At 38.2% G+C, this 13,089-nt stretch overlaps 1 protein-coding gene across 1 annotated transcript; it reads left to right on the forward strand.

Moving 5' to 3' along the window:
• Window positions 1-236: 236 nt before the first annotated feature.
• LOC307008245 (uncharacterized protein) lies at window positions 237-5,741 on the forward strand. Its single transcript, XM_079630931.1, has 12 exons — window positions 237-535; window positions 1,165-1,348; window positions 1,600-1,731; window positions 1,843-2,116; window positions 2,206-2,383; window positions 2,508-2,584; window positions 2,682-2,855; window positions 3,013-3,258; window positions 3,347-3,518; window positions 3,947-4,095; window positions 4,265-4,304; window positions 5,207-5,741. The coding sequence occupies exons 7-10, from the start codon at window positions 2,702-2,704 to the stop codon at window positions 4,011-4,013; spliced, it is 639 nt and encodes a 212-aa protein (XP_079487057.1). The 5' UTR covers window positions 237-535; window positions 1,165-1,348; window positions 1,600-1,731; window positions 1,843-2,116; window positions 2,206-2,383; window positions 2,508-2,584; window positions 2,682-2,701; the 3' UTR covers window positions 4,014-4,095; window positions 4,265-4,304; window positions 5,207-5,741.
• Window positions 5,742-13,089: the final 7,348 nt, after the last annotated feature.

A 13,089-nucleotide genomic window follows, 5' to 3' on the forward strand; every position in this document is an offset into this window, starting at 1 on the left:
TTAGTTAGAGTGTAACGTTGCTGTTTGAGCATAAACAGCATCTGCAAAGTTACAACGATCAAAGTTCAAAGCAAAGGGAGATATTTGCTTTTAAATAAATCCATTTCTAAGAACTACAGAAAACGGCCGCTAGAGACTACACCACATTCCTGTGGGCTTGCGGACGTCACTATGCCCAATATTTACATAAACCCCTCCTCCGAGAATATTAAATAAGGGGGGCGAGACGGAGAGTTGTTGTGTAGTAGGCTGGAGTTTTGTTGCCGCAATGCCGAGGAGACGTTGTTATTTTCATCCGGATTGCACGTCCACTTTGTTCAACCTTCCTAGGGACGAGGGAGTTAGAGAGCAATGGTTGAAATTTATTTTTAATTCGGTCCCTCTTAATTATTATCCAAATCTCGCTCTCTGTGCTGCACATTTTACGGACTTCCACAATCTTCGCGAGTTCAATGCAGGATTTGCAAAACGGCTTGTTCTGAAAGATGGAGCAGTTCCAACGTTAAAAACAGAAGCTGTTTACGGACCACAACCTGTAAGTACGATTTATTTTTCGTCGTTGTGTTTTCCTGTAATAGCTAGTTCGTATTGTTAATTGTACGTTGTAGCAAGGAAGTAAACAAATGACGCAGTTTGTTATATGCTCTTCATATTTAACGTTATCCGACAAACACCTAACGTTATAAACTTTTTTTAATCTCAACAACGAACTTTTAATTATTGTAAATTATTCTTTGATTATAGCTTTTATGTGTTTTTTTTATCTACATGCTTTATCTACAGTTATGCTAAACAAGGTTCTGTGTTTGATTTGGCTAACGTTACTGTACTAAAGCCAATGTTTAGTGTTCGTTTGGAGGTTAATAGTTTTTACGACAGATATTTGGCTAACTTACAATCTTTCAAAACATACAGAAGTAACGGTGCCATTCAGTATTGATCACTATTGAGTATATACGCAGTCTTTACTCAAAGTAATAAATTTGAGGACTGTAGGCTATTTGTTAGAACGGTTAGCCTATATTGAATTCTTGTTTATGAAGTTAATTTTTTGTGTTGTAATGATTATTACACAGTAATGATTTTTTAAAACTCTTTTACAGTTCAAATGTATGTTTTACTCTTATTTGATCATTGATGACATAATGTCATTATTTCTTACAGACAACATCTCAGCAGGGTTCGAGTTCCCAAGAGATCCCCACTACATCTACACTCCATGAAGTTGGATGTCAGTCAGACCCTATAGAGACTGAAACTGTAGCCACAGAGATAAAGCCCAAGATGAGATCAGTGGGCACACAACTTTCAATGGGTACATTCAGCAATTTCCACTTCCGGAGCAAAGGTATGAAATACAGACATTAAATGTATATGTGTTACTTTATCATATGTAGTACTAGTACATAATTTTAATTCTAATTGTAATACAGGCTAATTATGTGCATTAGAAAGTGGCTTATGCGTAACACTTAAAAAAAAAAAAAAGGTAATAGCATGGCAGATGTTTTAGATTATTTACATACATTTTTTATTTGTTTTTGGACTTTGAACAACTGACATGTTTCCTGATGCACCACTGTCATCAACACCATTAAGGGGCTCAATCTTTAGGCCCAGCAAGAGACCTCGTCTGGTGTTAGATGAGGAGGAAGAATCAGAATTACATGTCGAACCCCATGACTCCACATATAACCCAGATTCTGTTGTCACTCAAGAATCTGAATTGACGTAAGATATAAATACATATTTACATACATTTTAACTAATACATTTGTGTTTTCAAAATGTATATAAAATGAAAGCAACTTACTAATATTTATTCATTTTATATTGCATTAGGATAGATCCACAGCCCGACAACAGCGATAACAAATACATTGTTTTTGAAAGCTGTCTTCGAGAGCTGTTTGTGTCATGTCCAATTTGTAAGACAAAGTGTGACGTCCAGAGCAGACGAAGGGGGACATTTGTTGCATTCACCCAGCTTTGTGAAAAGTGTAACTACCACAGACAGTGGCAGAGCCAGCCCATTGTAGGGAGTACCCCACTTGGAAACCTGCTATTGTCTGCAGCAACATATTTTACTGGTGGATCTTTTAAACAACTAGAGAAGGTATTACAATTACATTAAAATAAAATAAAAGTACTGTGTTGTTTCAGTATAAGTACTGTATAAATGTTATTTATTTTCTATTTTCTTAGATTTTCAAGGCCATGAAGCTCCAGATGATGCATTATGTAACTTTTAGGATTCATGCCAGGAATTTCATTGAGCCTACCATAATACACAAGTGGAACCGAGATCAACTGAATCTTATTAGGCAGCTGCAAGAGGGAGGAAATGTTGCTGTGGCTGGAGATATGCGTGCTGACACACCAGGCACGTTTAGACTATAAAAAAATTCATGCTGTTTATTTTATAGTCTTTGATTTTTCATAAAATATTATGATATTGATGTTCTCAGTAACATTATATAAATATATAATTATGATGTTTACAATAGGACACTCAGCCAAATTTGGCAGCTACACCATTATGCACATGGAAACCAACAAAATTCTGGATCTTCAACTAGTTCAGGTTAATAATTCTTAAGTATATAAAATAATTTTGACACTTTCTTTAATCTGTTATTGTTTATATTCCTGTATTTGAATTGTTGTGTACCCAACAACAGAGCAACGAGGTTGGTATCATATGGAAAAGGAGGGATTAAAGCGTTGTCTCGACAAGCTGCAGTGTAATGGTTTAGCTGTTGACTACATAGTCACCGATCGCCATCCGCAGATTCAGAAGTACCTGAGGGACCGCAATATCACTCAGTTCTATGATGTGTGGCACTTTGAGAAAGGTAATTATTTATCTTTGTGTATTTAATCAAATACAAATTTGATTCTTGTTAAATTAATTATGTTTAACTGTTCAACCTAACTTGTTCATTTTTATTTTTGGTGTAATTTGATTATCTTGAAATAATGATTGTACAACCAAGCTTTTACATTGTACAGGTTTGTCTAAGAAGCTTGACAAACTTTCAAAAAATAAGGACTGCGAGCTGCTGAAAAAATGGTTGCACAGCATCAAGAACCATGTTTACTGGAGTGCGAAATCTTGTTCTGGGCCAGAAAAGGTGGCGAAGTGGAATTCACTGCACAACCACATACAAAATGTACATGTTCATGATAATCCCCTTTTTCCCAAGTGTGAGCACCCAGACAAAGTTTCAAGGGATCCAACAAAATGGTTCCAACCAGGTATGACTATATAGAGACACTAAATAAAATGACTGTTAAATCTGTTAAAATTTGTGTATTTTATTAATATTTTTTAATCTGGATACAGGATCAATAGCACTCCACAAAGTGGAAAAGCCATTATACAACAAGCGAGTTCTCAAGGACATAGAAAAGCTCAGCCACCACTTTCAGACGTCGTCACTGGAGGCATTCCACAGTCTGATTTTGCGTTTTGCCCCAAAGAACGTCGTCTTCCCTTTCATAGGAATGTTGTGCAGGTAATAATCTTTGACATAATCAGTAATGTCTTATCTAATAAAACTATTTATATACATAGTTTCTAAGAATTGTGATGTAAAAATTGTTTTATTCATTATTTTATTTATATTAATGATCAATCCCTATAATAAATAATGTATTTTCCTAATAAGGCATAAAAAAATTCAGTTGGCTAGAAGCATTGTCTGTGGCCCCATGTTATCTATGTTATGCGTAGCAGAGATATAAAGAGGTAGAGAGCCTCACCGTCTTGGTGCACACTCTCACATTTTCTTGACTGGCTGTGTGACTGTGAGCCTTTCTTGCAAGAAACTAACCATTATAATCATTGATTGAACATTTTTCTCTTATTCAGAATTTTTTATATATTTCCAACAATACAGTCTACTAATCTTTGCATATTTTATGTATTGTGCAATGATTACAGGCTGTATCTTGCAGCAATGCACTTTAATGAAAATGCTAACCGTGAGCAAGCAACAACAACTGAATGACAGGCTGTGTATAAATTCATTTTTCCAAAGTCCAAAAAGGGGGAATGCACAGCAAAGCCAGTGAAAATAGACCCAACATACAGTAAGTTGTAAAATATATTTTATTTACAATAATATAAAAAAACCTATAATAAATATAAACATAAAAATATTTCTAAATATTACAGTATTTTAAATTATACAACAAAAGGAAGATTATTTATCAGTAATTCTGTAAAACCATAGAGTGTATCTGTGTTCTCTTATAACAGACTATGTCGATGACCTTATGAGCCTTCTGCTACATAAGGGGCCCTATTTTAACGACCTGAAACGCAAGTGTCAAAGTGCAAAGCGCAAGTAACTTTGTGGGCGGATCCCGGCGCTGTTGCTATTTTCCCCGCGGGATAAATGACTCTTGCGCCCGACGCAAATCTAAAAGGGGTTGGTCTGAAGTCGCTTCATTATCATAGGTGTGGTTTGGGCGTAACGTGAAATAAACCAATCAGAGCGTCCTCTCACATTCCCTTTAAGAGCAGACGCGCTTGTTCCACGGCGGATTACTATTATAACGGCGAATTTGCCGGCGCACGCCAGGAGCGGTTCACAGCCGAGGAGGCCGACGTTCTCGTCAGGGCTGTAAAACACAGAGAAGTGACATTGGCGATGATGGGAGAAACCACACAAATTAGCTTCGGTTAAACAGGCGTATAATTTGGGTAGTAAATGTGTAGCCTAATCTAGATTTTTTTTTTTTATCTAGATAGATCTTTTTCTCATCTTCACGGACACAACAATGATTTCCCTCGTGTGTTAATATTTTTCCTTGTAATAATGTATGATTTGCAAAAATGAAAACTGCTGCATCTGTTTATATTAGAGAATCAAAGTGGATGCGCGTTAACATTATGGCCAAGCACGCGCCCTTAAAATACCATATTACTAACGCGCAACGCGCCACTGTCTTTAGACTGTTTTTCTCCTGGTCAGTGGCGCAATTGCTTTCTAAAACTGGAAAATAGCACCATGGAAGTTTTGCGCCGGAACACGCCTTCTCTTTGCGCTGAACCGCCCCCGCGAGCGCAAGTTCATTTCCTAATTTACCGACGTGCGTCTGTGGAGGGAAAAGTCCGCTGTGCGCGGGTGCAAAATAGGAATGATACATGCGTCTGTGTTCAAAGTCAATTGCGCTGGGTGCAAGATAGGGCCCAAAGTCTTTGTGGATCAAGCCATATGCTGACGAGCTGCACACAATCCCCATTCCACCTCCTCTGTCATCACAGTTTGAAAAACCCTCCAAAGAAGAGGTGATTGCCCACCGTGTGTCACGATTCAGTCGAGGGGTGGCCGGAACCCAACATACTGTCCAGCTGGATCAGGAAACTGCTGGCGTATCCGGCGCACAACACATGACGGGATGACAACCCTCACACTACGTCCTAGGTAGCCCCAGCACCAGCTGACAAAGCTACGATATGCCAGATACCGGAAACGCCTATGGCAGGAATAGAAAACCACAATATTGTAAATAAAACCAGTGGTATAAAGGAAACATGTATATGTGATGTGTAAATATGTTAGGTTTTGTACTATTTTGGTAGTTTTTGTCTTTAATACACAACAAATTTAGTAAAAAAATGTTTATGATTATCATGGCTTGTGTATATATAATTTTGAATCTATTGTCTTTTATTTATATTATTTCACACAACAATTTCATTAAATTTAATAAATACTTACTCCTCTTCATTTCTGCGCCTTACTGGTCCATAGTCGGCTCTGTAAATATTATTGATGTTTTGTAAAGTATACGGATTTAGGCAGTTTGGTTCGAAACCTGGATGGTCAACCATACATATAAGATGGTCTGGAATCTCCATCATTCGTTTTACAACCTAAACATTAATGTAAGACAATGAGTATATACTGTACAACTAAAAGAAAAATGTCTTTTAAATATGAAAAAAGGATTTTACATAACTATAAATAAGCATATAGCATAATTTTGGTACTAACTTATTACACTACCTTCTGTATTTCTTTGCAGCAGATGTTTTCCACTTCAGTTGCCATTTTTGCACAGTTATTACATGTACACCTAGTAGAGTAATATATATATATATAAATTATTGAAAAGACTATTAATAGACAAACACTTATTATTGTTATAAATTAAACATCAACTATTATAATTGGTACAATTATATAACAACATATCTTTAAATTATGAGACACCAACAAAAAACAAACCATTCTGAAACGTCGTTTAACAGCCGTCTTCGAACAGGTTCTGCTCTTTCATCTTCACTAAAATTTTCTGGATCCGATTCTGGCTCAAATTGGTATGGTTTGATTGACGCCATTATTTCTAATACCACCACAGCGCAGACTACCGTTAAAGGTAAGGGGCGTGACGTTTCTGAAAAACGTGGACTAGGCGGTTAGCGAATCACATCACACTGGGCCAGCTAACCAATCTGAGCCCATTGCGTATTTTTGAGGGACTGGCTTCAAGTCAAGTCAAGTCATCTTTATTTATATAGCGCTTTTTACAATACAGTTTGTATCAAAGCAGCTTCACAGTGATAACATGAAAATAATACAAAAAATTATTTCATCATCGTCCACCTTTAAGGCAGATCTATAATATTGTTGAATATTAAATGTCCCCAACTAAGCAAGCCAGAAGGGTAAGGCAACAGCGGCAAGGAACCAAAACTCCATCAGGCGACAGAATGGAGAAAAAAACCTTGGGAGAACCCAGGCTCAGTCGGGGGCCAGTTCTCCTCTGGCCAATGAGTGAACAGTGTATGAAGTTCAGAATGAATCAGAGTATTTGTCCAGTTCCGGTTGGTTGAAGTCGGAGTGGAGAGGAGGAGAGACTGGTTGACACTTCAGGTCAGCGTCGTCGTGTCCTGGCGCTGGTCATTCATCAGATCTGGATACGGCCTGGTTCCGGTGGACAGCAGTAAACCTCGGGATAGACAGAGAGACTAATATTAGCGTAGACGCCATCCTTCTTATGATGTACCAAGTACATCAGGATTACGGGAAGTGTTCCCGGTCCCGGCTGTTCTAAACTATGCAGCCTAATTATAGAAGTCTATAATGTGTTATGTGTATGCTAGGCCGAAGAGATGTGTTTTTAGTCTAGATTTGAACTGACAGAGTGTGTCTGCTTCCCGGACAATGGTAGGAAGACTGTTCCAAAGTTTTGGTGCTAAGTAGGAAAAGGATCTACCGCCAGCAGTCGATTTTGATATTCTGTGTATTATTAACTGGCCGGAATTTTGAGATCGCAGTAGACGTGAAGGACTATAATGCGATAAGAGCTCGCTCAAGTACTGCGGAGCTAAACCATTTAGTGCTTTGTAAGTGATCAGCAATATTTTAAAATTTATACGATGTTTAATAGGCAGCCAATGCAGTGTTGACAGAACAGGGCTAATATGGTCATAGTTCCTGGTTCTAGTAAGAACTCGAGCTGCTGCGTTTTGAACTAGCTGTAGTTTGTTTATTAAGCGTGCAGGGCAACCACCCAGTAGAGCATTACAATAATCTAGCCTTGAGGTCATAAACGCATGAACTAATTGTTCTGCATTATTCATTGAGAGCATATGACATAATTTAGATATATTTTTAAGATGGAAGAAAGCGGTTTTACAGATACTAGACACATGACTTTCAAATGAAAGATTGGTATCAAAGAGCACACCCAGGTTCCTAACCGACGACGAAGACTTAACAGAGCAGCCATCAAGTGTTAGAGAGTACTCTAGGTTATTACGTGTGGAAGTTTTTTGTCCAATAATTAGAATCTCTGTTTTTTCTGAATTTAGTAGTAGGAAATTACTAGTCATCCAATTTTTTATATCAGCTATGCATTCCGTTAATTTTGTGAATTGGTAGGTTTCGTTAGGTTTTGAAGAAATATACAGCTGAGTATCGTCGGCATAACAGTGAAAGCTAATTCCATGTTTCCTAATGATATCTCCTAATGGTAGCATATACAGAGTGAACAGCAGCGGTCCTAGTACTGAGCCTTGTGGTACGCCATACTGAACTTGTGATTGATAAGACATCTCTTCATTTACTGCTACAAACTGATAACGGTCAGATAAGTATGATTTAAACCATGCTAGTGCAATTCCACTAATGCCAACATAATGTTCGAGTCTATTTAAAAGGATGTTGTGGTCAATGGTGTCAAATGCAGCACTAAGATCCAGTAATACTAATAGAGAGATACAACCACGATCGGATGATAAGAGCAAATCATTTGTGACTCTAACGAGAGCTGTCTCGGTACTATGGTACGGTCTAAATCCGGACTGAAAATCCTCGCAGATATCATTTCTTTCAAGAAAAGAACACAGTTGTGAGGATACTGCTTTTTCTAATATCTTTGACAGAAATGGCAGATTAGAGATCGGCCTGTAATTGACTAGTTTTGTAGGATCAAGTTGCTGTTTTTTAACAAGCGGTTTAATCATAGCTAGCTTAAAGGATTTTGGTACGTATCCTAGAGACAAAGATGAATTAATGATATTAAGAAGAGGATCTATGACATCTGGAAGCATCTCTTTCAGCAGCTTAGTCGGTATAGGGTCTAACATGCACGTTGTCGATTTAGATGATTTGACGAGTTTGCAAAATTCTTCCTCTCCTATAGCAATGAATGAATCAAATTTTCCCTCAGAATGCACTTCCTGATGCGATACTGTATTAGACGGTTGCATAGTTATAATTTTGTCCCTGATATTATCGATCTTATAAGTGAAGAAGTTCATAAAGTCATTACTGCTGTGTTGCTTGTAAACTTCTGGGCTTGAAGCTTTCTTTTTCGTTAGTTTAGCCACTGTTTCAAATAAATACCTAGGATTATGTTTATTTTCTTCTAATAGGGTTGAAAAATAAGCAGATCTATCAGCTTTTAAAGCCTCTCTGTAAGCAATCGAGCTCTCCTTCCATGAAATCCGAAACACCTCTAGTTTTGTTTTCTTCCAGTTGCGCTCCATTTTTCTGGCTGCTCTCTTAAGGGCCTGAGTGTGCTCGTTGTGCCACGGCGTTGGACTATGTTCTTTAATCTTCTTTAAGCACAGCGGAGCAACTGTGTCTAAAGTGCTGGAAAAGAGAGAGTTAAAAGTTTCTGTTGCAATATCAAGTTCTTCTAAGCTATCCGGGATGCTGAGATGATGAAACTGATTAGGAAGATTATTGATAAAGCAATCTTTAGTGGCAGAAGTGATAGGTCTAACATATTTATAACACGGAGTCGGCTTTGCAGCCTTAGCTAAATGTAATTTACACGAGACTAGATAGTGATCTGAGATGTCATCGCTCTGTTGCAGTATTTCAACGGCATCAACATCTATTCCATGTGATAGTATTAGATCTAGAGTATGATTACGACAATGAGTCGGTCCTGACACGTGTTGTCTAACTCCAATTGAGTTTATAATGTCTTTAAATGCCAATCCCAATGCATCTTTTTCATTATCTATGTGTATATTAAAGTCACCAACAATTAGTACTTTATCTGCAGCCAATACTAACTCTGATAGAAAGTCTGCAAATTCTTTTATAAAGTCTGTATGGTGCCCTGGTGGCCTGTATACAGTAGCCAGCAGAATTTTCAAACGTGATTTATCGTTTACACTATATATTTTTACATTAAGCACCAACACTTCAAAAGAATTATATTTACAACTAGATTTCTTAGTGGTTTTGAAAATATTACTATAAATTACAGCAACACCTCCTCCTTTGCGTTTCAGACGAGGTTCATGTTTATAACCGTAATCTTGTGGGGTTGACTCATTTAAAGCAATGTAATCGTTTGGTTTTAGCCAGGTTTCTGTTAAACACAGCACATCTAGGTTATAATCTGTAATCATATCATTAACTATTAGCGCTTTTGAAGTAAGAGATCGAATATTCAGCAACCCAAGCTTTATCATTTGCTCATTTGTATTATATCTGTTTTTTATTTGTTGAAGATCAGTTAAATTTTTAACCTTAGATGGGTTTGAACGTATTTTGGATTTCCAAGTTCGGGGAATAGACACAGTCTCTATGATGATATCTAGGTGAAAGAGGCTCTATGTGATGGGATTTATCTGACCTTGGTGACGTGAGGCCGCTAGCAGACGGTCGGTTAAGCCAGTCTGTCTGCTTCCTGACCTGAGGCCCAGATTGTCATGTTTGGGCCTTCATAGAACCCGGAAACTATCCGAGCGTTTTTACAAGGAAGGACAAAGCAGTGTGGAATAAAGGTGAAATATATGATAAATAACGCATTTTTTTAAAAACGAAGCATGAACACATGTTACAGTGCACCCCACAAACACAATCAAGCCTTCGAAAAAGTCTGTTTTACCACCCCTTTAACAACATGGCCAAAAGGTTGCTATAACTACGTTGTGTGGTGAAGGTTGTTACAGCGTTGTCACAATGTTGACATTAAACCACCGTTCAGGGCCATTGATTAAGGTTGTGCCGAGGGTGTCTGGACAACCACTGGACTACATAATGTACTCACTGCCCTGAAGCGGGAAAATCAGCCTTTTAAATTCCAACCACCTGTTGGGCTCATTGTGTTCTCATTCATCATCGAGCAAGGATACGTGAGTATTGCGTTTAATTGAGCCTCAGCTATCAAACATAACGTACAACTTTAATTTATAATGTGACTAATGTAGCCTTGCTTGCACTATTTCTTTTTTCATTTGATTTTTCCGCTATTTAGTCTCATTCGTTTCTTTGCTCCTCTGGATTTGTGGATGTTTCACCTTTATCGGCCGGCTTTCGACTACTGTCTGACGTACAGAACCCGGTTTTGTTCTTTAAATGTTCTGATCTGCATTTGCTTTTTATGTTTTATTTATTATACTTAAAATAAATTAGTATATGCATAGCAGGCTCATAGCAGGCTCATAGCTCATAGCAGGCACACTCAGGCCACGCCATAACCTTCCCAACCACAGTAAGTTGCCAGAGTCTCTCGTATCACAAAGGTGGTAAGGACCACTCTTACAATAGTAACGTACGCATCAAAAGTACATGTCTTTAAGGTATATCACCGCAAACCAATCTCGTTGTTGAATGCACATCAGAATGCACTTCTGATTAGATTAGATTTATGATTAGATCCTAACCTCTCCACGTCCCTGCACACCATAACAACTGTGCTCAAAATCTTTATGAGTTTTTATGAGCACCCTGAACTGTGACACTCCAATGCCGTGGCCGACCACACAGTGCTAGGGACAACTTCTGGGAAAAGAAGGCACAAGGATGAAGCTTTATTGGTTCCCCTGCCACTGAGATAGCACTGCTCCAACAAGTGAATCTAGATGCATAAGAATAGGGACAGTAGTTAAGGCATCCTTCAGATGTTTGAATTGGGTGTTCGAGTCTTGGACTTGGATCAGAGGAGTGTTTTAAGAAGCACGGTTATCATGCTATAGTTTTGTACAAAGTAGCAATAGAAGTTAGCAAAATCCAGGAAATGTTGAAGATCCTTGATGTTGGATTTTTCTGGCCATCTCTGTACTACTTGGACCTTCCCCTAGTCCATCTGTACTCAATGAGGGCTGGATTGATGTCTGATGGAATTCACACTTCTCCAAATTGAGGAACGGATGATGCTCTCAAAGCCTTTCCAGCACCACATGACAACAATGTTCAGTCTCTTTTGGTAGTAGTTGACAGGCATGAAAACTCCTCACCTTTCGGCGAAATTCGCCGTTTTAAAACCTAAAAGGGTCACCTACGTGATTTGTGCAGATCCGATGAGAAAATATTTTAGAGAGGGGGGGGGGGGGTGTTCGAGGTCGAGGCCAGCATTTATCCCCTATAAAGTTACCATAAACTTTACAAAACTATAAGCTTTAAAAAACAATCATCATTCCGAATGCCGAAACATGACAGCCAATACGAGTCAGAGTAACGTTAGGGCAGAAATGTTTTCAAAGTCTTTTACACCGCGAGTCTGAGAACTGGACACACTGCCGAACAAAGAACCGCACGTCGGAAAGCAAGCCTGAGGTAAGTTAGCTTACAATGTTAACTGTCCTGTCAGATACAGACAGCGATGTTGCCAATGTCATTATTTTTTATTTTGACATAGAAGTGGGCGAGATAATATCGCGAGTGGGCGCGGGCGCCGTGAGCGCTGAGCGAGCAGGAACAAGTATTCATTGCGGCTCCTCATGCGTTCTCCTCATGCGGCTCGCCAAGCTTTAATTTGTGGCTCGCAGTTGCATGGCGGTAAATAATACGGTGATATGATAATGCATTCACTATAGATATTTTATAAAAACATAACAAGTAGGGCTTTAACATAACCCGTTAAAAACTCAAAGTGTCAGCTCTATTACAAATTATTTCGATCGGATTGAAAGGGGTGGTTTATCGAGAGAACGTGAAAAAACTTGATCGATTGAAAACCGAAACTGAAAGGACGACGTATGACGCGCTGAACAAGCTGTTCTCCTGATTAATAAAGTGTCATATAAATGAATATCCTTTCATTCTATAATTCTCCTTTCACTCAGCATCTGTGAAGTGAAGCAGGACAACGGCTCACCAGTGCTTGTTTCAGATTATCATACAGACGACTGGTTTGGGGCATTTTTGGGATAAATAGTAGTAGTAAATATTTTTTTTTCTCTGAGACCCGATGAAATACGTAGATCAGCGGCCCATTGGTTCTTTTCTTGATTGACACTGGGCTAGCCCAATCACATCTTTAATGTGAAGTATAGAAATATACTCTTTCAAGTATAGAAATTAGTACAAAACTAATTATGAAAGTTTCCTTTATTTTTCAGTGCATTTGTTTTACAATAGGCTATATGGCTATTACTATCATGGGATTAATATTATAACTATTATTGTAGTAGTAATGTAGACAGACACTGTAACTAAAAGAGTTTTGAAATTTTCTTTGTTTAATTTGCACCAGATTGATGAATTTCACATTAAAAAGCACAAAATTTTCTTACGGGGGAGCATGCCCCCGAACCCCCCTAGAGTGGCAGAGGACCACTCATCACAGTGATCCAAAAATCCTGTGAGAAACACTGGTAGCCTA

This window comes from Phoxinus phoxinus, assembly GCF_949152265.1.
Source record: "Phoxinus phoxinus genome assembly, chromosome: 12".
In the NCBI taxonomy this organism is placed as follows: domain Eukaryota; kingdom Metazoa; phylum Chordata; class Actinopteri; order Cypriniformes; family Leuciscidae; genus Phoxinus; species Phoxinus phoxinus.